General features: G+C 33.7%; 4 protein-coding genes across 4 annotated transcripts; 3 read left to right on the plus strand and 1 right to left on the minus strand.

Annotated features, from left to right (window-relative positions):
* Positions 1-1,018: 1,018 nt before the first annotated feature.
* stk19 (serine/threonine kinase 19) lies at positions 1,019-5,150 on the minus strand. The gene is made up of 6 exons (XM_063018749.1): positions 4,751-5,150; positions 2,874-3,019; positions 2,154-2,389; positions 1,710-1,807; positions 1,376-1,523; positions 1,019-1,300 (listed from the first exon to the last, which is right to left on the minus strand). The coding sequence occupies exons 1-6, from the start codon at positions 4,851-4,853 to the stop codon at positions 1,255-1,257; spliced, it is 777 nt and encodes a 258-aa protein (XP_062874819.1). The 5' UTR covers positions 4,854-5,150; the 3' UTR covers positions 1,019-1,254.
* A 2,025-nt stretch (positions 5,151-7,175) lies between these two features.
* Positions 7,176-11,266, plus strand: LOC134300301 (5-hydroxytryptamine receptor 3A-like). The gene is made up of 9 exons (XM_062985021.1): positions 7,176-7,221; positions 7,662-7,798; positions 7,906-7,950; positions 8,953-9,065; positions 9,398-9,567; positions 9,686-9,807; positions 9,984-10,197; positions 10,517-10,639; positions 11,025-11,266. Exons 1-9 carry the CDS (start codon positions 7,176-7,178, stop codon positions 11,264-11,266), a joined length of 1,212 nt encoding a protein of 403 aa, XP_062841091.1.
* A 1,627-nt stretch (positions 11,267-12,893) lies between these two features.
* LOC134300302 (5-hydroxytryptamine receptor 3A-like) lies at positions 12,894-18,429 on the plus strand. The gene is made up of 10 exons (XM_062985022.1): positions 12,894-12,948; positions 13,405-13,562; positions 14,166-14,210; positions 14,300-14,406; positions 14,999-15,168; positions 15,276-15,397; positions 15,725-15,935; positions 16,163-16,309; positions 16,732-16,862; positions 18,409-18,429. The coding sequence occupies exons 1-10, from the start codon at positions 12,894-12,896 to the stop codon at positions 18,427-18,429; spliced, it is 1,167 nt and encodes a 388-aa protein (XP_062841092.1).
* Positions 18,430-18,546: 117 nt separating this feature from the next.
* LOC134300303 (5-hydroxytryptamine receptor 3A-like) lies at positions 18,547-23,351 on the plus strand. Its single transcript, XM_062985023.1, has 9 exons — positions 18,547-18,613; positions 19,605-19,744; positions 19,848-19,892; positions 20,268-20,374; positions 20,914-21,083; positions 21,721-21,830; positions 22,265-22,472; positions 22,566-22,734; positions 23,117-23,351. The coding sequence occupies exons 1-9, from the start codon at positions 18,547-18,549 to the stop codon at positions 23,349-23,351; spliced, it is 1,251 nt and encodes a 416-aa protein (XP_062841093.1).
* Positions 23,352-23,978: the final 627 nt, after the last annotated feature.

Here is a 23,978-nt window from a genome sequence, read left to right on the forward strand (position 1 = left end):
TACTTTGTAATCAGTTGGCCAGAATTGTCAGTAGCTGCCTGATGTGATTATAGCATACTATATAGGAAAGATAAATACTTTAGGCTACTGTTTTATATGTACAGTTTTATTTCCTCAAGAAAATCAGTGTAATGTTCCCACTTCTTAAAAATCCATTTGATACAAATCCCAGAAAGTTTTTTAATATTTTTAATATACAACCATGTTCTAATCAAGTTAAACATACTGCATTGCAGTTTCAAACTCTGAGGTAGAAACTATGCAACAAATGTAATTAAACTTAATGTAATTACATGTAATGCACGTTCCAATCAAGGCTATTTAAGCTGTTATACACTTGCACCAACATATTTAATGCTGCCAACTGCCTGTTTGCTACAACAAATTCTGGTTAGCAAAAATCTTGACATTTTGTCTCTATTGGTTTGGTTTGATCCTATATAGCTCCATGTGTCAAAAGGCTGTCTAAAACATAAGACCTGACAGGAAAAGTACACAAGAACATTGACGAGATATTTAACCTAAGCTAAAAACTGAGATAGAGAGGTCAGAATGTATTGGGAGGTCAGTACCAGTAACCAAACACAGTTTATGTAACACTGCAATAAAACAGACATCAGTTCTCCTAGATTAACACAAAAATATCTCCAGCAAAAACATTTTCATTTATCAAAACTGTATTGGATACTGGCATCTACAATATTTGGACTAGATGTTCAGGACAGTGGCAAAAAAGTACAAAGTACCATGTTAGATCGGCACATCTGTTGCTATATAATACTTGAATTCTTTTCAGAATAACTTTATTCCCTGACTGATGACGACAAAAAATAAATGGTGAGCTCCACTCAAACGGGCCTTTGACCTCCTAAAAGCTGGGTCCTCAGTACCCAAGTTGCTGTGCACATTACACTCCCAGCTGCACCACCACACTGCTCGACATGTGCATATTTTTCTTATTTGGCAAACTAAAGCAAAAATGTGTAAACATGTAACAGATGAATGTTGTTAAAACTCATTTCAAGTCTCTGAAGCAAAAATTCTGCAAATATTTATTTAGAAACACAAAAAATTGAATAAGGCAGCAAATGATAAATAATTATTTCTCCTGGAAGCAAGTTTGATGGCCATGGCCCAGATTTGCAGTTCAAATACCAGAACTATTTTGATGCGATTAACCATTATCATCACTGATGTCTGAGGTCTTAATATGATATGGCATTCATTTCTTCAGCATTTTTGGTCAGCTAAAGGTCATGTGTCCACAAATCGCAACAAAGCCCCCGATGTGGTCTGTATGCTAGAAAGAAAGATCACTAATATTAGTCATAACATACAAATACCGGTTATTTAACAATGATTAACATACTCTTACCATTCCACCAGTTCTGCACCAATTAAGTCGTGAACATGGTACTTTATATGCAGTTTAACTTGGGACGGGGTGCGACGTTCTTCCAAATCGGCCTTTAAGATTTCATTGTATTTGGACTTCTTGACAATGCCAAGAACAGCCTTGCGGCCTAAAATGAGAGTAATCAAGTAAGATGTTTGAGCATGTCTTTTCTTCTCTGATATTTATTTTGGCTGAAAATCATATCCTAATAGGAGGCAGATCTGGACTGCAGTCAAGGACACGCACTCTGTCTAGGATGCCTAGTTATTTGGACATATTTAGACAAAGATCTTCACAATTCCATTTTTCTTACCATTAATAAAATATTTGGTGAACCGACCAGAATTTGGAATTGCAAGCCACCAGCTGCCTGCGTCTCTCACCGTCAACACTCCCGACTTCACAAGTTTCCTGTTATTAAAACAGATTTTTTAATGCATGTATTAACATGTGAAGACAGGTACATTAATACATTAATATATATACAAACTATCTGTAAGAAATAATAAGTGTCATTCCTAATGCTAAGATTTATAAAAAAAGAGATGAAAATGGTCTAGAACATCCTTACACTACTCAGTTCAACACAGCATAATATTCTTAGGCCTAAGTAACTTAGCACACAGCTAGCAAAAGCACACATTACACTGCTGCGTCATTCAAGCTGTGATGACCAATTTAAACTCAAACAGCACTTTATGTGACCAAGCTCTATCATTCAAGTTACTTTAACCTTTTACAATGATGCTGCTCTTACGTTATTTCTGAATCAGTGAAGAGGAGCTCCTTTAGCATTTTATCTTTGCTGAAGCTCAGGCCTGAGCAGCCATGGAGCGCTTTATCGAGGAACTTCTCAACTGTAGCATAAGTGTCTCTTCCAGTCTGGCCTGCCAGAACTTTGGCTCTGTAGTCCTCAGTAAACACCAGGGCAAAGGTGTCTGAGTCAAAGCCCAGCTGGAACATCAGCACTTCTCCTTGATCTCTTAAATCATTCTGCCATTAGAGGAAAAACAAAATGAGTTTTAAAATTAGTTTGTTTTCCGATTGAACTGCTAAATACTTTTAGTACATTTAAACTAAAAAACTATTATTTTTACAGTAGCGTTTAGACTCATGCAGTTATAAAGCTCACTTGTCTCTGGACATTTGTGCTAGCAGCTTCATAGCAGAACTGTTTTTTTTGAGTGATTCTTGGATTTCATCTGACCACAGAGAAGTCACTTTATTCAATTGTGCAGAATTATAAACCCATACCAAGTTAAATGACATTACATAACTTACTCTATACTACAAATGTAATGATTTATGTTTCTGTACATATATATATATAACTCAGTAAGGCAGTAAGACTAAAGCAGGTAATCTTAGTAAAATATACATCAAACTGTCTATGGAAAAATTTAAACAATACACCAAACTGCTTAGACATCTTTCTAGGTGTTGTGGCTTAAGAAGACTGAAGATTAAATAGCATTACCAGTTGCTTGTCCACCAAGGTTTTGTCACTGAGTAGACTGTATAGCTGATGTTTGAAGACAACTGGTGGAAGCCTGTCTTCAAATAACTTCCGAGGAAAGAGAGTCATCAGATACTGCAATGTGGCCTTAACGTCACAGGGTCCATCTGTTAGAAAAATAAAAATAGGTAACTATGACTGTAAAGCAGCTTTATTAACAACCCAAGTGCTCTGTGGAGCGTGTAGCATCCTATTACAATGCAAAATTGGTCAGATCCCCTAAATGCCGTGTTCAGAATTCTTCACCACCCAAATAATATGTGGTCAGTGTTGGTCCAACGTAGGTCTTTTCCTTTAATGGATTGGATAATGGGGGTTTATACTTTGTGCATACCAGCAGATGTATTTATCTTATTGTCATTTACATTTTTGGCATTTAGCAGACGCTTTTATCCAAAGTTACAGTTGTGACAGTATACAATCTAAGCAATTGAGGGTTAAGGGCCTTGTTCAAGGGCCCAACAGTGGCAACCTGGCAGTGGTGAGCCTTGAACCGGCAACCTTTTGATTACTGGACCAGTACCTTAACCACTAGGTATTTACGTCTGTCTGCAAGGGATAAATAAAGTATCTGGGTGATTCTTCAATTGCGGGCTCTTTTTACCATCTTAACTTTTGAAAAATAAAATTAGTAATAATTTAGTTTTAATTATGTCAAGATAATGCTTACATGCTTTAGAGCAAAGACTTAATGATGGCTACAATTTAATTTTAATATTTTATATTTATTTGCGAAGTGGCATAGCAAAATGTCATTATGTGTTGGTAATGACGTGTTGCGGTAATGACAATTTTTACTTTTTTTTAAGAAAAAAACTAGCTAGGCCATGGATTTGCTAAAGCTAGTCAACAGCTAGTACAAGATGCACTTTAAATACATATAAATAATGTGTAAATTTCTTTTTTTTGGTAAAGTACTGCAATATTGATGTAAATGGTAATGACGCTGAATAAATATACTCTATGATCAGAATGTCAGTTTTCTCTCATGGCTGGCATGTGCTTCCTTGCAAGTCTTTGTTTCCATGGTTACAACATAAACAAGTGTTACCTTCAAATGATTCCCTACAGAAACCGTACACTGCTGCGGTAATGACGATAATGCTGGGGACAGAAATATATTGCTCAAAAATATGCATAGGTTGTAGAAATATGAAAAAAAAAAATTACATATTGTTTTTGTCTTTTTAAGTTATTATAAAACTCATATTGTGATTTTTATAATGAATTGATCACTTTTTAGTATTTTATTAGAGCAGAGAAGTTTTAAAGTCTGGGTTGGGGACAAGGCCAAAGTAGCAAAATATCAATGTTTAAATCATCACAAAAACTGGAAATCATAATTATTTTGGTATGTAATTTTTTTTAGTGATGCAATGAATGATCTAATACCTAAAATATTTGCTTTGTAATAAAGTATTTTTAACACAAATTTATAACCTAGGGACGTAAAAGTTCCCCCAATTGAAGAATCACCCATCCATCTATCTATCTATCTATCTATCTATCTATCTATCTATCTATCTATCTATCTATCTATCTATCTATCTATCTATCTATCTATCTATCTATCTATTACAGCATTTAGATAGATAGATAGATAGATAGATAGATAGATAGATAGATAGATAGATAGATACTTTATTTATCCCGATGGAAATTAATGAAACCAAGTTAATAACCAAATTAATATTATCATAACTATTAAAAGATTATGGTGACTTATTAAATCTGTTTAAATAAACGTACACATTATTAACAAACCTCCTAAAACTAGGTGAAAGGCCAAAAGTATCAATCAGCTGTTCGAGCTTGTTCATGCGTCAAACCAAACCTACCTTGAAAATCCCCATGTTCTGGATGTCCGACGAGACTGTCAGCTCCAAATCTTCGTTTCTTTCCACAAAACGTGTTTAAAAGCAGTGATCTTTTTCTGTTCATAACTAAATCAATACAATAAATAAACTAAATCTGAACAAGCTAACTAGATAGCAAACATGCTAGCCAATGCTAGCCAATAGTTAGCTTAACTTGAAAGAGAACGGTAGTTTATTTATAAATGATAAAATTAGTCTATTTCTGAGGGAAAAATAAGCCAAATTAACATATTTCCTTTACAAAAATGTCGTTAACAGTGTGTTGTTGACCAGACCAGTTAGTTCACACCAACACATTCATTCTCAACCTTCTTGATTCGTGAACGCTTGTAAAAGTCAGACAGCGGTGCAGTGCCGCCATCAGCTGTGCTGGAGTGTGAGCTAGCATAATAAACACCCAAACTTTAGCATTACTGGGACTCTATTTAATAGTAATTAAAATGTTTTTGTGGATAATGAGCTTAATCTAACACCAAAGTAATGGATTTATTTAACCTTTTATTAAGTTATCTAACATTTACCAAATTACTTTTATTAAGGAAATAATAATATGACAACAAAACCATGTCACAATTTTAATAAACTAAACATAAACAATGCAGATTTCTGTTTAAATTTGAGGTGACACCAAGGCCAAATTCCCCCTAATACTGTGGCCGATTTCAAAATGATGATGACAATACTGTTTTATCTCTGTATTAAAGACTCTAAAGAAGATAAAATTTAGCACTTGAACTGCCTTTAGAAGCACACTGTATGGCCAGAAGTAGGTGAACATGCCTATTGATCATCAAGTACAAATGTGAAAGCTACATACCCATTGCTACCAAGTGTATAAAATTAATCAAATAAAATAAAAAAAGGGGGAGGGGGATAGTCCATACATTTACATTTTCAGCATTTAGCAGACACTTTTATCCAAAGCAACTTACAGTACTGTAACAGTCTGAGCAATTGAGGGTTAACGGCCTTGCTCAAGGGCCCAACAGTGGCAACCTGGCAGTGGTGGGGCTTGAACCATCAATCTTTGGATTACTAGTCCAGTACCTTAACCTCTAGGCCACAGCTGTCCATAAAGACATATAAGTTGCATTTTATAAATTGTTATGACTTAAAATATCTGTTACCACTGGTGAAGCAATGATTTTGGTGTAAATTATAATAACCTATATTGGGCCTACCTGAAAAGAATGCAAGTGTAAAGACAAAATGTTTACAAATACAATAATTTCAGTACTGTTGATAATGTCCTTAGGTGTGGTTGTCCTGCAAAAACAGTTCTAGTTTAATTGTGCATTTTAAAAGGAGATGAAGAACAACACAAGTGTAGCATCAAATACAGTGTTGTATGTCCAAAATAAATTCCTGAATGTTCCACAATAATTCTGTGGCAGTGCAATTAGATAAACGTAAGTTTTTAGAGAAACTTTTTCTTGTCGAGAAATGAACAGATATGTTTGAAAGATAAGATGTCAACATTAAAATCAGCATCAAAATGTCATCAAAAATGTAAAGTATCATGGTTTGGACTGCCTTTGGGCAGCCTGAATACCTCCCAGTCACAAAAGAAACAATGAATTAGAAATAGTAACAGTAGTTTTTTACCTGAAAATGTCAGGATAGCAGTCCATTACCTTAAGCTTAAATGAAGATGGATGAGAAAAAAAGACAATTCCTTACACACAAGCAACTTACGTAATTGTAATAAAAGAAATCTTAAACCAGATTTCAATGTGTCTATTATTATCACTTACAAAACACCACACTTTAGAACAAGCAAGAATTCACGTAATTTTAAGGGGCTGACAAACTTTTTGCAATTGTTTAAAGAAATGTTTGAAATGTCTGATGAACCCACATGCCCTAGCAAGCTTCAAATGTGCTGTTTACCTTTCCATTAGCTATAATCCTAAAATCTAAACTATTTAGATAATATGCTATACTGTTTATCCAGCATTGCATAAAGCAGGTGAATAAACATCCCAATCAATAGGCCTGTTATCGAAATGATGTACTCATAAACGCACTGATGAGACAAAAAGGCAAAGCTTTTATCCAAGTATTGTGTTTCTAATCAGTAAAATAAACTTGCAAGGTAGGCGTAGGTGTATTTTGTTACTCTTTATAACTTTGTAATGCTACATTAGGGCAGGAATTGGTGCCTTTTAAAATCTGTTTCAATACCTGTTAGACAAGAGGAGCTGCTGCTGAGAGTACAAGAGAAGTAGATCATATTAAAGTCTGGAAACTTAAAGGTTGAATTTCACTTTCGGATTTTCTTATTGTAATGTGAGATTTTAATGTCTAACATTAGGTGTTTATTTACTTAATTAACTTAATTAATTAATTAATTACTTATTAAATAATTTTTGTAAAGAAAGCAGGCATGGATTCTACATGGATGATCATCATTATTCTGGCTTTTCTTACTGGTAAGAAATGTATTAAATAATACAAATGCTTAACAGGACCTACAGCAACTATACGTTTTTAATTCATAATAATTCATAATTGTTTTATAGTTTATAGGCTTTAACTGACAATAATACTTAAATTTTAACAATAGTTTAACTGATGTACAAACATATTTCCAAAAAGATTTGGGGTAGTAAGTAAAATGCAAATAAAAACAAGAGCACACATATATTATATATTATTAAAGATTATATATTATAAACATTATATATGCACACATATTAAAACAGTGTTTCTTTGAAGGAAGGCGCTAGATTGTGCAGTCCAGTCCCATTGTGTCGCATTGTAAGGTGCATTATGCAACAATGGATAATCACTGCTGCTGGTTTTTATTACAAATTGATCCTAACTTTTTTGGAAATTGTGTTGTAATTCAGTAGCTTCTTTGTGTCTGTAGAACCAGTGACAGCTTGTACCTCACGTCGAGACCTGGTTGATTTGATCATAAACAAGAAACTGCAGAGTGCACCCCAGAGTGCAAACTGTGTTATCAACGTAAACCTCACCAAAATCCAGTATGAGACACTTTCTGTTGTAGGTATCAACACACCAAAATGTATCTAATTATTTTTCTTTGACTGATATAACAAGTTCATTAATTAGATGTATGTTTACTTATCTGCTTTCTAAAATCTTATAAGGACACCCAACGTATGCAGTTCTCTAGCCGAGTTAAAATTGAGATGGTAAGTTTTCTGTTGTTTTAAAAAATCTAATCAGCACCACAAGTTTTTACACAATAATAGAGCTGTCTATTGACATATGAGGTTGTGTTCATTGTAATTAAAAACAACATTTGTTGGTCAGAAAACATATACAGTGGATTTAGAATGTATTCAGACCCCTTGACTTCTTGAGCACTTTCTTGTGTTGTGTATTTGCCATTACCCATCAATCTACACAAATGACAATGTGCATCAAGGTTTGCTTTATTTGTTTTTTGCTTTATTTATCCTTGAGATGTTTTTAGAATTCAGTTGGTGTCCACTTCTTGTGAATGTAATTGATTGAACATAGTTTGCAAAGACACACACCAGAGACAATAAGGTCCCACAATTAACCCTGCGTTGTCTGGATGAAAAAAACAAGGTATTAAGTCCAAGAGACTGTCTGTAGACCTGCTAGCAAATTGTGGCAGGGCATAGGTCAAAGCTAGGATATAACACAATATCTAAGGTTTTAAGTGAAAATAAAGAAGTTAGTTAGTGCTGTGCCTTTTTAAATAGAAGAAAACTAGTGCTGATTTAAACCCTCCTAGAGTTGGCCCGACGGCCAATCTGGGCAAGAATGCACTTGGTCAGTGATGGTAAGAAAGAACCCAGTGGTATCTCTAAAAATCTCCAAATGTTCTGGGCTGAGATAGAAGAACCTGGGGGGCTGACAACCAGTTCTGCAGCACCCCATAAATCAGGCCTTTATGGCAGAGTGTCTGAACTCACTGGGCAGAGCAACAAGCAATATGTCCGATAAAAAATAAAACAGCTCTAGAGAGAAGAAGACCTGCAGCTGTAACTGCTGCCAAATGGGCGTTCACAAACTATTTAATGAAAAGTCTGAGTAATTTTGTGATTAAATAGATGGGCAAAAATGGTAATCACATCCATTTAAACTCAAACAACAATAAAGTGTGTAATACTGAATACTTTCTGAATCTACTATACATATAAATACTGCTGTTATTTTAATAGGAGTGGATTGACCCAGACCTAGCCAGTGCATGGTCCGACACAGGCTGTACATTCGGCGAACTGATGCTGCCTGTTAATAAAATATGGACTCCAGATCTCACTGTGGAGAATGCGTAAGTCAGACTATTTGTTTTATCTGTGCAAACAATTTTTCATTTTAATTTAATTCATTTGGCAAGTGCTTCTATCTAAAGTCATTTACAAGTAAGAAACTATCTAAGCATATATTAAGCCATTTGAGGTTTACTTCAGTTTTTTTCACACTATCTATTTTGGCATTGTTTCAAATTTCTCTCCATCAAAAAAGCCAATTCCATACTTATACCTAAAGTTTTGGAATGATATGCTTAACAAGCTCATGATCTGGAGTCCACATCCTTTTAGCCATATAGTGTATGTATATCACTATGTTGTGTCAGAACCTCTGTCTTTCTCTGTGTTTTAGAGTGTATATGAGTGTGAAGCCCATTTCTAATGATATACTGGTGAAAAGCGATGGCACAGTGAAAAACAACATTGCCATGTACATCACAGTCGTGTGCAGAATCAACCTCTTCACCTATCCTTTTGTGGAAGGTGAATGCCCAGTAGCCATCAACGGATGGAGCCGCAATTGTAAGATGTTACCAGTTGTATATATTTGTTTGATGGTATGGTTAACATTTTACACACCATAAGTAATTTGTATAATGAATGAACATTCTTCACTGATGATTTATTTGTGTTGGTGCAGCTTGTGAGTTGCAGGTCAAGTATGGTTTAGTACTGCCAGTGGGATCTGGTCAGGGTGAATGGGAAACTGTGGGAGTAGAGCTCAGCATGGACAAAAACAGAAGTGACCATAACTACCTTCATGTAAATGAACTATTTTTTTTTTTAGTGTGGGGAATTTTTGATTAACGTATGTTCAGTTTCAGAAAGTAAGAAAGGTGTATAACCACTGTTACCCGTACTTAGTGCCAACTGACAAAATTGTCTTTAATTTGACCTAATACCTAATGATTTGATTTTACACCTCCTATCATGACCAGGTTAAGGTGTCCTATAACCCCTTCAAAGCACTGGTGTCACTGGTCCTGCCCAGTGCACTCATCATGGTGGCTGATCTGGTAAGTTTTGCTCTGCCACTGGACATGGGGAAACGCAGCTCCTTTAAAATCACACTGGTGCTCAGCTTTACCATGTTCCTTCTCATCCTTACTGACTACCTTCCCAACATCCCAGGACCCTGTAGTCCACTGATACGTGAGTAGGACTACACGCAAACACAACAGTACTGAAATGATAAATTAAGTAGAAATTAAAGGCTCATTTAAGATTAAACCAATTTTTATTTTTTAGTGTGTGCATGTGTTTATTGATTATTTTATTATTTTAATTTATACTGACATATCATTCAGCCCTAGAGTTATTTATGGTAACCTAACCTTAACACTGACCTTAAACCGATTCTAACTCTAAAGTAACCCTAACTTAAACATTATTTGTTTTTAATAAATTATAGATTAATAACAGAATTTGAAGCAATTTCTTCAGGCTAAAAAATGGAATTTCTGTTTGCCAGGTTATCACTTCTGCTTCTGTCTGTTTGTTTTGGTGCTGAGTATGCTGGTATCCATGGTGTGCACCAAGGTGGCTACGGATGGAAACTTCATATCCTTCAAACTTCCAAAGCTGTGTAAACCAGGCAGGTTACACCAGGCAGTTATAGTTACATTCTAAATATCACATTTACTACCTGATGACCCAATTCAAATTTACTCTGGGGTTTCTAACAGTTGCTATACACATTCACAAATAAAGTTTTCAAAATCCATTCTAATTCCAAAATAAGTTTTTACATTCAAACTATTAAGAGATTGTATAGTCTTTATATAATTCTGGGTTGAATACTTCAAAAATAGTGTGTTTATTAACCATTTAACCATTTAAGTCTAGTGGATAATATTACAAACCAGACATGGCTACAGTAACAATAAGGTCAACTTTCCCTGCTTGGATGCACTGGACTAAGATATAAATGCTTGAAGTGTCAAAGCTTTTTTATTGACCGTCCTCTCTTTTCTGAATAGAAAATGGTGGAGCTATGAAATTTGTTGACATGGCTACAGATGGAAAGGCTATAGAAAAGATTGTGGATTTTGTGGAGAAGATGGACGATAAGGAAAAGCAGGCAAAAAAGAAGAAGAATCTTGCAAACAAGTTGGACAAAATCAGTTTCTGGGTGTATTTGTGGGTTGATATCATTTACGGTGTATGTTCAATTGTTGTCTTTAACGTTATAGACTGTAAAGTCAACAATGATATCTGGTAGTGATAACTTGTGGTGGTCTTCTTTTACACACTTATCTTGTTCATGTATTGTTAGGAACAAAGGCAACATAGTCTAATTTTCTGTGTATAACCTTTTTGTTGAAAAGCAAAAACTGTAATAAGACAGTATCAATTTAAAATCAACTTTTCTGTGCTATTTGTTGTTTTAGAGAGAATGTTTATTTAGGGTATAAAGGTTCATTTTACTGTTAAAACCTTTATTTTAAATGTTATTTGAATTTGGCTGCAAATTAAAATGTTAACTACATGCACCTCATTTAGTTGTTGCCAATAGAGAAAAGGCAAATATCTTCAAATCTTATAAAGCATAATACAACCTAAATATCGAGCTCAGAAACACATGGTTTGAATAGAGGGATAAATATTTTATTGTACCTTATAGAGTACAGTAGTGCTTATAATTTTTTTAACCCCTCATTTGTCAATATTTTTTTTTTATAAATATGACCTAATAATCAGGTTTCACAAAAGTCGTAAAAGTAATTAAACAAATGAATAAAATATTATACTTGGTCATTTATTTATTGAGAAAATTCAATATTATACTATATATTATATTATATATATTATATTATTATCTAACTTGCATTGTACACATGGTACCAACTTTTCTTGAAATGAGATTTGTACTTTTTAACCGCACAGCTGGGTAAATATTGAACAGAACACACGCTTTGTCAGTTAACCCTATCAAAATGGATTGTTTGTTTAATCCAGCGATGTATGTTGACCATGTAACCTTAGTCTTGGTTCACATCAACTAGCATGCAGATTAATGGTTTTTAATGGTTTGAATTTTAATGGTTTATATTTTAATGGTTTGCTTAATTTCAGTATTTGCTTTTATAAATTCTACCAATGATATGGATACTGTCAAAACTTTGTCACATGTTCTTAATAATATAGAAATACTTTTTGTGAATTTTCCTTTTAGCTTTTTTAACAGATGCAATGTTTTAACTCAAAAAGCTTATTCTCAAAACATATATTAAAATTTACTAAGCACAAATGTTTTTAATAAACTGACATAAACTTATTTTTACCATGTAGAACCAGCATAAACTAACAGAGGGGCTACTCCCGCCTCCTTTTCATTTATAATGAGCTTCAGGGTCAAAGCTGTGTTGTATTATACTCTTTAATAAACTTAATTAAACCCACATGAGCTGTTTGTGTGATGATTGTTTCTCTTTTGAATTCCAGTCAGGCACAGGCTGTAGGTTAATAAATATTATTAATGTTGTTCTATATAAGTTAATGTCCTCAGTGTCAACTGAATGATTGAAAAAATGAAAAATCAACAGACAGCAAAGCCAGAATGCACGACTTGGTTGATGTTTACAGTTCAGCATATAAGCTTTAAATATGAGCTGTGTATTTGGTTCTGCGTCACAGAGTTAATTAATATGAGCAGATTTTGGGTTATTTAGAGGCATCACAAGCTGGTCCTGGAGGAGAAGAGCTGTAGGTAAGCAGAAGTGTCAGATACTGTGTTAGGTATATTATGGTTTTCCTGTTTTGGATTATTTTATTTTTTTAATAAAAAAGTCAAATTGCTCAATATGAAAAGAGCTGTGTGACTGTTTGTGTTTGTAGATTTGGGCGAAATGACGGTGGTACAGCAACTCCTGAAAACATTCTGCATCCATTTTTGTGTAATTGGTAAGATATTTATGTATGTTAGCTTTTTGTAATGGTTGTAGTTCTCAAGCCCAGAAGTTGGTCTCTTCTTAAGCCCTTTAGGGTTTTTTTACTGTCTTGATTAGGATGTAACTTTTTAATTGTACAAATTTGTACAGTTTTTGTTTTGTCCTGGTCTGTATGAACACACAAATACATTGCTCAAATAAAACTACAAATACTTACCCAATAAAACAGAGAAAATCTGAAGTGTAATCAGGTAAGAGGGTACATAAAAATCACAGGGGTGTCTGCTTGTCAAATATAAAAGTCAGAACAATTATCTATTAGGGTTGCTAAACAAGCAGAAACACAAATCACTGCAGTGTTAAAAATCTTGCATGTTCTTTCAAAATCTAAAAAAAGGATAATATTTAGTTTCTGTCGATTATGAATTATAACTGGCATTGTATTCTTGCACTGCCTCTGCTTTCACAGTTTGGTCTGATCTTATGGTGGGATTTTCGACATCTTGTCTGACGCGTCGCTGTCTGGCAAATGAGCTGGTTGCCAAGGAGCTGTTCAGTGCACCACAGTCTCAGGGATGCAGCATAGTTGTGAACCTTACAAGCATCCAGTATGAGACTTTAGCAGTGGTTAAGTATCCATCAACTTCCTCATAAACGATACAGACTTTTGCATTAGTAAAACATAACGTCAAGTAAACTGTCCTGTTATGAGAAAATAAAAGACACTGAGGCCAGGTGGGGTTTTCCCTGTCAGATCCATTCTTTTAATATAACAGGAGACTTGCTGGTGTTATACTGCATATGCAATGACACCTTTACAAATGTTATTTTATAATCAAATGATATAAAATCAGTAAACCCATTATTTCATGTAAAAAAACTGATGTAAATATTATGTAAAGCACATGTATGTCATGACAGTCTTGAAATAATAATGATTTATGCAACTGTTCATTTTCTGTGACTAAATTGTTGGCACACATATTTCTTTAGTCAAAAAAGGTTTACTAGTATAAGCTCTTCTATACTTTTTTGTGTCTCACAAAATGTACTAGATGAAAAATATAGAATATTATATATATGGGTCTATGTCTTTTGGCTCTTTGCTTTTTTGCAATTTACCACATAAATTTAAATATACTTCTAGTCAGATGTATTTTAGTTATACCATTGTATAACCTAAATAGATTTTATGTACAAACTAAAACTGCTTATTTGCTTTTATCTTAGGATACAAAAGCTTTACGTTTCTCCAGTCGCATTAAAATTCAAATGGTAAGTGTTCATGGTATATTGGTGCTAATGTGAACACAAGAAAAAATAAGTAGTAACTGGATAAACTGTTTTGTTGTTGTGTTAAATAGCAATGGACAGATCCAGACCTTGCATGGAACAATAAAAAATACCAGTTTGATGATCTTATGATGCCCGTTGATAAAATCTGGACGCCTGATCTAACTGTGAACAATGCGTAAGTTAGCCTGCACTATTTCAATGCCTTTAGCACTGTTCATGCTTTTATGTTTTGGCTTTTACAGGTGGGGGAAATTAAACACTTTTAAAATTGTGGTTAATTATAAAAAATAAATAAATAAAAAAGTCATAAAAATGTGAGTAATTATCTTAATCTCACACTAAAATATGAGAGAAATTTGACCTTTGTGATCTAAGCATAACTGTTGTAAAACCAGGTGTGACATATTGTAATATTTTATAAGTTTGTAAGTGTGAAGCATATGATCTGTAAAATAAGAAGTTTAAAAAAGACAAAAATGTAATACTGCTGTCTGAAAGAAGACACAAATGTATTTTGTCCCTATAGTGAGAAGGAGGGTCAGGTTGGATAGAAATTCTACTATGTGCAGTTATGTTAGCAAAGCAAAGAATTTCAATTGACAGTATTTAAAATAAAATTTTAATTTAGGATTTAAATACATAATAAAATACATTTTCCTGGTTGTGATTTGTTTACTTGTGCTACATGTATGTAAATGATTGCATTATTCTGCTTTAAATGTTTTTGCCTGTGTTTAATTAACCAGTAATTTCTTCTCTGGCTGTAGAGTGGAAACAGATGTGAAGCCCATGTATGATGATATACTGGTGAGACATGATGGTACCGTAAAACATTCTATCCAAATGTACACCACTGTGGTGTGTGGAATAAACCTCTTCAACTATCCATTTGTGCTGGATGGATGTCCAATAGCCCTTAATGGATGGAGTGATAAATGTATGTCAAAAACCAGTTTCATTGATTTTCACAGCATTCTTGAGATGCTTTATATTTTGAATAATATAATAGATTATTAACTGCATTTTACATTTGTACTGGATTAGTCTGTGGCCTGCGCTTCCTGTATGGAAGAATAGATGCAGTGGGGGAAAATCGGGGTGAATGGCAAACTGTATCAGTGGATCTCATTGAGGACAAACTTAAACCGTTTCGCAACTACATCTATGTAAGTTTCCAATTCTATTGTACCACTTATTAAAACGAGTTTAAACTATATACAGTTTAGGACTATGGTGGTTTAACATTTAACTTTTTTTCCAACTTTCCTTTTTCATGACTAAATTAGAATTTCAGTTTTCAAATTTATTTGGGGTTATCTAAATCTGACCAATTAACCATGATATTAAAATATATTGATTTGGGAAACACATTTTAGTGTAAATAACCACTTGCTTTAACACAATTTGGCAATGTGTATAATCATTATATATGTTTTTAGTGTGAATATGTTTATAAAGCTAAGTTTAAAACCTTTTTTAATCTAACCTCTCAGGTCACAATGTCTATCAACCCATTCAACACAATAGTGACACTCATCCTGCCCAGTGTGCTCATCATGATGGCTGATCTGGTGAGTTTTGCTCTTCCGTTGGAACAGGGAAAACGCAGTACCTTTAAAATCACACTTGTGCTCAGCTTCACCATGTCCCTCCTCATCCTCACTGAACATCTACCTGACACCGGCCTCTGCAGCCCTCTGATCCGTGAGTAGAAACAAAGTTGGGACAGTAGGAAACATACAGTCCTGAGTTTTTAGGTGTACTTATTTGTACCAAACACAGTACGGTTTATTTATAGCAGCTCTCAAACACAGCATCAGTAAGCAGTTGCATTACAGACTAAAGTGACTGTGCAGATAACCTATGTACATCGTACACATTCTCTATATAAATGTGTCTAACAAGATAAATCTCTCATTTGTATTCATCAGGTTACCACTTTTGTTTTTGTCTAATTGTTTTGGTTATGAGTCTGCTGACTTCCATGGTATTCTCGCGGATATCTGAAAGTGGCAGGTTCCTTCCCGCAATGTGTTTAAAATCATGTAAAGGCAAAGCAAAGGATGAAGAAAGAAAGGGTAAGCAGAGCAAAGTAATACACTGTCCAGTTATTAAACTATAAATTTATCTACCATGTCCCATTATAATAAATTACATAGGTTTGGAGTTTGGGAGAAATATTGTCCAGATTTTTCCAGATCTTTATAATATATAATATATAATTTTTTAATCTTAAAAACAAAGAAACAATACTAATAATGGTCAGTATAAAAATGTATATTATTATACTACAGTATATTACTTTGCATTGTATTTGCCTAATGACATTTGAGGAAACTAAAATTGTAAATGTAAAACCATATAATAGGATGTATGTTACAATTTGATGCATAATTAATAATGTATTGTACTATAATGTCATTTGTTTAAAGCACAATGCACATGATTTGTAAATCCACATTAAGAACCAATGTAATACGTCACAATTTTGTTTAAACAGATATTATAATGAACGATGTGGTAACAGTCTGTGCTGATGTGACAACCAAAGAAACGTCGATGGAGAAAATTGTGACTTTCCTGGAGAACATGGAGAATGCTAATGAGGAGACAAAGAGGAAGAACGCTTATGTGAATCGATTTGACAGAATCTGCTTTCAGACCTTTCTTTGCATTGATATTTTGTATATTACTTGTATAATAGCAATATCCAGAGCAGAATTTTGTCAAATTAACAATCTTGATTTCTGGATGTAGTAATACAATAATAAGTAATGATGATCAGAAACCACTGGAGTTTATGTTTCTTATGGCTGAATATGCATGTTTATAGTAACTGTAAGGGTTTATGGTTAAGTCACAATTATCTAATCTTTTATTAACCTTTATTTACAAATAACTGAGAATTATTATTCTTATGCTTACATGCATAGACTCACCTATTTATTGTCTACATGGCATACTGTCATATTTTAAATATCATAAAAATGACATAAAAACATTTGCCAATTTCTGTTTTGTCTGATTTTTGTATTTGTCACACTAGATACAAAATAAAATAGTAATAAAGTAGTAAAAGTAAAAACAAAAATGTTTTGTGCCAACTTTAGCAGCCACAGCTGCAACCAAATGCTTCCGATTCCATAGAGGTCAATTTTTGGCAGATTTATGGCAGATGTAATGGAATTTATATTTTCAATATAGAACAATATCCTATTAGGCTTGGAGGTGTCATCAGGGTGTGTTTGGCAAATGAAAGACCAGGCTTAATGTTTATTTTTAATAGCAGTGCTTTTGTCTTGCATCTCTCCTATGAATACTGTTGATGTCTTTTTATGGTGACATCATGACTACTGACCTTATGTGCGGCAAACATGGCCTGCAGTTCCTTAGATGTTTGTGTGGACTCCTTGGGACCTCCTAGATGAGTTATTGATGTGCTTTTGTACAGATTTTGGTAGGCCAGCCACCGTTCTTTTTAAGTCATATTTAGGTTCAACAGGACTGGCTGTAATACGTTTAATAAGTGAGAAAACCAGGGATAATGTGTCAGACCAAAGGTTTTCAAAAATTAAAACTATAAATGTTTGTTTAATGTGTGAGTTCCACATATATTTATATATTTTTTTAAGATTTAAAGTTTGTTATATGTGTTTTTAAGTTTTAAAGTCTATTGGTTGATAATGTCTCCATGTACTATAGATAAAACATACATATAACATCTACATATAACATCTACAATGTAAAGAACAATAAGAAATTCTGTTAACCAGATTACATAACAATATCCTTAAGTTAACCTGTAATAAATGCACGTCCGTTTAAGTACAAAGAAAAAAATGTTCAGCCAACAATCTAAGTAAGCCAAGTTAAAACATCAGTACTTAGTGTACAACACGCGACCTTACTGCATCATTGCTCCACTCCATTAGCTTCACGATCAACAGCACAGCTAATCGAAAGAAAGTTTAGTTTATAAGCAGATGTGTGCTTCTCTTGCTGCTTTACAAAAAGATCAGATTTAATTTATATGCACAGTGATCTTTTAAAAACTAGAATGCTAATGAATAAATAAACAAACTAGGCTAATAGCTTTTGTTGGGTAACCTGTTAGAGTCACGTCATACTTTTATCACAAGCTTTTAAACTGATGTCTCATGTTTCTGCTCTGGAGAAGGAATCAGAAGAGCTGCTGTAAAGCAAAGAGCCTGGCAAAATTATTCATCCAGTTTGGTTGGTCCGAATAATAATGTCTCGTTTAATTTAGAATAAAAATTAATTATTGCATGACAGTGCAGGCATTTTGCTGATCGTGATGACCATGGTGTTTATTCCACTCCACACTACCCTGAAATGTCTCTTTGTCTTTTCTTTCCTGATAGGTAAGCAGTACATTTTAATTTTTCATATTTTATATGATTGTACATATATAATTAATTAATTTAAATTATAACAATAAAATGAAATTAGAAAATATTTTAATGCATATATTTTATTATGAATAAATAAATATATACATTTACATTGCCATGTGTTTATTAAATTTTTTTTTCATTCTTGTACAGTTCACCTATTAGGTGCTTTTTTTCAGTAAAACATCTTACAATTAGGATATAACACATTTGATATACATTGTTCTTTTTTATTTAATAATTTTTGTGGTGTTAAGTTTTATATTTTGCAGTATATGTGTTTAATGTAGCTTCTTTTAATTGTCACTAGACATTCTTTTTTTACATTTATTTCAATTGTAGGATTTTTTGTTCAAGTTTTTCCCCTTTTTAGTTCAATATAAAGACAAAAATTGTGGATTAGGATTGTGGATATACAGTATATAACATAATATATATATATATATATATATATATATATATATATATATATATATATATATATAATATAAATGCACACAACACACTGTGCTGTATCACAGAGATATACGTAGTTTTATATACTATAGTTGTAATTTTTTTCCCAAAAAACACAAAGTAAACACAAAATTGTATAATAAAATGAGGTATCCAACAACAGTTTGATCAACTAAAAAAATAATATCCTCGTTGTTACTCTGCATCACACTCAAAAATAAAAATCAAGTCAGTTTAAAAACTATACAGTTTCCCCCCCCCCCCCGAGAGTTTCCCCATCTATGCCCAGGGTTACCATGTCCCTGATTGATCTGAATAAAACAGTTAAAAATTTTGACTACAATTTTATAATGAATTATATTGTTTTGTTTTAATTAATTTGTTTGTTTTGTTTAGTTTTTGGTTACATTTTTGTTTTATAATAACTGCAAATTTCATAAAAATGTCTATAAATGGGTACCTGAACGTCCACCTAAACATGAATAATGTGAATCGTCCTGAACAGTGTCTGTAGACTCTGTATGTTACACGCGTCGATGTCTGGCAAATGAACTCGTTAATGAAGATCTCCTCAGTGCTCCACAGCCTCCAGAATGTGTCATCAATGTTAATCTCACATCCATCCAGTGTGAGACCATCTCTTTAGTAAGTATTTTACTTAAAAGCTACTGTATTCTCATCGTAAGTAACCATTCTTTCTGGAAATATATGTAACATTATCATTCTGGTTTGTGCTCACTGCATCAAGGTTACAAAAACATTAAAATTTACAAGTCGCATCAAAATCATCATGGTGAGTTACCTTCAACTCTACATTCACATTTCAACCTCACCAATATAATAATTATAATCATATCTTTATTTATTTTGTATTTTTTATTTAAGTACAATAATAAAATGTATACATTTTGTTGGACAAGAAGACGTTTCATTCATGTTCCATTGAGATCCCAATTTCCGTTAACATCCATAAGTTTGATCCAATCAAAGTTTCCATTCTTTAAAAAATGTATTCTTTAACACAGCATTGTATTTTAAGTAATTGTGATGTAAAATCTCTCTGAAACAATCACTATACCTAAATATCATATAGCAAAATGTAAAAAATCCCAGATTAGTAGTGGTTTGTTAAATAAGATCTAAACACCATGTATTGTTACTTTAACAGGAATGGAACGACCCCCGTCTTGCATGGGATGTTTCACAATATGCTTTTAATGAAATTCTCTTGCCATTCGACAAAATCTGGACTCCCAATCTGAGCGTTGGCAATGCGTGAGTCGGCTCTTAGTGTCTTCATCTTTGTTTGTGTGTCTGTGTAAATGTGTAATTTAGATTTAGGCATAAATGCATGTAGTTAAAAATATGTAGACAAAGTGCCATGAATATTTTTTGTCTCCAGGTGCCTTCACTGGACAACACAGCTACTGTATTTGTAAGACTCTGGGACTTGTCTTTAAATAACAAAAAAACATATAATAAAACAGTTTCCCTGTAGTGTCTGGCCTAGATATTCTCAAAGGGTGCACCAAGAATGAAACAAAACCCCAAACCAGATAAACATTTAATTTAAGGAACTCAACGTTCACCTCAGATAAGGTCAGGAAAAATCTTTTGGAAGGTTGTTAGACAAAAACACTGCCAACCAAGAGAAGCTGGTCTGACATTTGTCTAACATGTATCTGTTGTACAATACCAGAAAAAGTGCTACATGGAAATAAATGTATTTTTCCTATTTTTGTTGAACTCCTTTTAAAACACCAACCTTGTTCACATCCTACTTTTTAAACTCCATCTTTTTCTTTTACATGTAGTGTTAGCTTGACAATGAAGCCCATATCTAAGGACATACTCGTGAGAAGCAATGGTACTGTGAAGAATGCCATTGTTATGTACATAACGACGGAGTGTAAACTTAACCTCTTCACCTATCCGTTTGTAGAAGATTCCTGCCCTGTGGCAATCAGTGGATGGAACCAAAGCTGTAAGAACCTAAATCTTAATTTATATAAAAGGTTTTTACTGTGCCATGTATTATCAGTGAGATTGATGAGGTTCAGCTTATGATGTATCTACTGTAACATGCATTAAGAACAAGCCAGACGTTTGACGTTTCATGTAATCATGAAACTACTCTATTTGGGCATATATATTTTGACATTCGCCATAATTATTGACTTTAGATGTTTCAGCAACACCTACTACCAACAGTTATATAAGAGAAGTTATATAAACAAATTATATTTAACATTGTAGCAGCAGTATGGGGATGTTCTTACCTGGTCCAGCAAGACTGTCCATAAAGCAACACGTTTGGTGTGAAGAAACTCCAGTGGGGTTTACAGAGCCCTGACCGAACTAAGCATGAATAAATCAAACTTAAATGTTAATTGGGAGCCAGCCCTGCTTGTCCAACATTAGTGGTTGACATCATAGATGCTACTTTAATCAAAATGTTTACTACATCAAGCACTTAGTTTTTTTGTATTACATCCATTTCCTATTGTTTTACTGTAAATTCCAGTATTGTTTGTGAAATGTTTGTTTTGGAAGGCATATGCTTCTGTAAACGACTTTACCAGGTGACATTACTGACATTCACACTTTGTGTATTGGCACAGCTTGTGGAGTGAATCTCTCCTTTGGGTCACTATCATCACTGGGAAAGGGTCAAGGGGAATGGCAGACCCTGTCAGTGGAACTCCAAGGGGAAAGCAGTAAATACGTTAATGTAAACAATCAGTTCTATTTTTTTAAAATACATAGATAGATAAAAATATATAATTGCAAGAAAGGGTTTGTAAACTTATGGAATTGCCTGGGTTGTCTAGAACAATTGTGCATAAAACACAGTGATTATTATTTAGTCAAGGTATGTGAAGTGTAGTATTTAATAGCTGGTTGGACCTGCTTTGAAAGCAACATTGCAAGTTTTAGAGGATGTTAATGATTTATCAATGTATTTAATACAAACAAGAAAAGTGTAATTGTTTGTTGTATTATTTAAACTTTATGAGTAATATAAAGATTTATAAACTTTACTTGTTATTATAATTCTTGAATAGCTTTAAAGACATGAGCGATGAGTGACATTAGATAACTATTGCTCAGCAGGTAGTAGATGTTTATGTAACTGAACTAACTGAAACATGCATGTTTCCACAGTTCTATCTGGCCCACAGTGCTTTTAACGCATTGGTATCATTGGTACTACCCACTGGGCTCATCATGGTGGTCGACCTGGTGAGTTTTGCTCTCCCACTGGCTGGTGAACGCAACCCTTTTAAGATCAAATTGGTCTTCAGCTTCACAATGTTTCTCCTCATATTATCCAAACAACTGCCTGAAGGTGGCCCCTGCAGCCCTCTGATCTGTGAGTGGGATCCAACGATATGCAATATAATGCAAGATATCTATAGGTTATATCATTTATATATGTAATAACAGTTTTGTTTCCATTTATCAGATTATCACTTCTGCTTCTGTCTGCTCGTACTGGTGATTAGTCTGCTGATCTCTATGACCTTGTCTCGACTGGCTGAAAATGGAAGCATCTTGCCTGGCAAGTCAGGAAGGCCACGTAAACCAGACAGCTCCGAGAATCAGGAGCACACAATTCCTCAACACGGTAAAGTATTATATAAAACAAAAGACAGATATGATGAAATATAAAAGGATGAAAAGTCCCTAATTTATGTATTGTAGTATCGTCTGTTAAGTGCCCTATATTTTAGTTACATTTAGTAGTTTCTACTGCCACGTGACCCATAATGTACCTAAGCACTTGGGCTGAATTTGATTATTTCTTCTTGGCCAGGAAAAGGCCTTCCCCAAAATAATGCCAAATAGTTGGAAGCTTATATTTAATTAATTTCACACACTAGTAATGGATGTAGCTGAAACACCTCAGTAAATACAATTGGTGCCCAAATACTTTTTTTGACCATACAGTGTACTTTTATTCTCACTTGTACATATTCAACAAAATAACATCTCAAATTCTCTTTAATCAGACACTGAATTCAAGAGCAGCATATCAAGCGCTGGAGAGAAGACATCCATCCAGAAGATTTCCAGTTTTGTGAGCAATATGGATGACCAGTCAGCGGATAGAAAGGGGAAACAGGATTACGCAGCATTCTGGGATAAAATCTGCTTCTGGACGTACTTGAGTCTAGACATCATTTACATGATCTGTGTCATTGTTTTCTTTAAAACTCAGCACTGCACGTTTGACAAGCTGGATTTTTAAAGTGACCAAAAACTGATCGTCCTTTTCTGCATCCAAAATACAACTGAGCATTGTATGGTTCTAGTATGAGCTGTCTGATGCAAGGTGCATAAATATGAAGCATTTATTAATAAACCTATTTAATATTGTGTTTATTTCTTGTTTCAGTAGTAACCGCTAATAAACAGGGACTAGTTTATCACCTGCTCTGTATAATTTAATAGAGTCTGTTGGCAAACTGATTTAGTTAACATTTAATATTAATATGTATTATTATTATTTAACATTTATAAGCATCTACTAGTTTGTGCTTTGTAAAAAATGAAATGTAATGCTTTCTGGCTGGTGAAATACTCTTAATAAAAAAGTTACTCCTAAGGTTTTGTAAGCCTACACATGCTGGAATGTAAGTGATAACAGGGACTAACTTGTTCAAGGATTTCAAATGTAAGTAAATTGAAATAAAATATAAAGGAATTTAAACAAAGTCTTTTAGAAACTAAAATATATAACTGTTGGGTGTCTGTGTAGTTAAAAGCTTTTTATCCAACCACAGGACATCAGTTAAAAGTGCACAACACAGCTTGATACTGAATATTAGACGATTATATTGGCTGGGTGACAAGGAGCCGATATGTACCACCATTA

Source organism: Trichomycterus rosablanca, chromosome 22 (assembly GCF_030014385.1).
Source record: "Trichomycterus rosablanca isolate fTriRos1 chromosome 22, fTriRos1.hap1, whole genome shotgun sequence".
Taxonomy (NCBI): domain Eukaryota; kingdom Metazoa; phylum Chordata; class Actinopteri; order Siluriformes; family Trichomycteridae; genus Trichomycterus; species Trichomycterus rosablanca.

Excerpts from the sequence above, each read along its gene's own strand:
- stk19 (XM_063018749.1), bottom strand. The coding sequence starts at position 4,853 with ATGAACAGAAAAAGATCACTGCTTTTAAACACGTTTTGTGGAAAGAAA. Across the intron at positions 3,020-4,750 it reads AGAACATGGGGATTTTCAAG|ATGGACCCTGTGACGTTAAG; the intron begins GTAGGTTTGGTT and ends TTTTTCTAACAG. Across the intron at positions 2,390-2,873 it reads CCTTGGTGGACAAGCAACTG|AATGATTTAAGAGATCAAGG; the intron begins GTAATGCTATTT and ends CTCTAATGGCAG.
- LOC134300301 (XM_062985021.1), top strand. The coding sequence starts at position 7,176 with ATGGATTCTACATGGATGATCATCATTATTCTGGCTTTTCTTACTG. Across the intron at positions 7,799-7,905 it reads AGTATGAGACACTTTCTGTT|GACACCCAACGTATGCAGTT; the intron begins GTAGGTATCAAC and ends AAATCTTATAAG. Across the intron at positions 7,951-8,952 it reads GCCGAGTTAAAATTGAGATG|GAGTGGATTGACCCAGACCT; the intron begins GTAAGTTTTCTG and ends TTATTTTAATAG.
- LOC134300302 (XM_062985022.1), top strand. The coding sequence starts at position 12,894 with ATGACGGTGGTACAGCAACTCCTGAAAACATTCTGCATCCATTTTTGT. Across the intron at positions 12,949-13,404 it reads CATCCATTTTTGTGTAATTG|TTTGGTCTGATCTTATGGTG; the intron begins GTAAGATATTTA and ends CTGCTTTCACAG. Across the intron at positions 14,407-14,998 it reads GATCTAACTGTGAACAATGC|AGTGGAAACAGATGTGAAGC; the intron begins GTAAGTTAGCCT and ends CTCTGGCTGTAG.
- LOC134300303 (XM_062985023.1), top strand. The coding sequence starts at position 18,547 with ATGACCATGGTGTTTATTCCACTCCACACTACCCTGAAATGTCTCTTT. Across the intron at positions 21,831-22,264 it reads AAAGCAGTAAATACGTTAAT|TTCTATCTGGCCCACAGTGC; the intron begins GTAAACAATCAG and ends ATGTTTCCACAG. Across the intron at positions 22,473-22,565 it reads CCCCTGCAGCCCTCTGATCT|ATTATCACTTCTGCTTCTGT; the intron begins GTGAGTGGGATC and ends TCCATTTATCAG.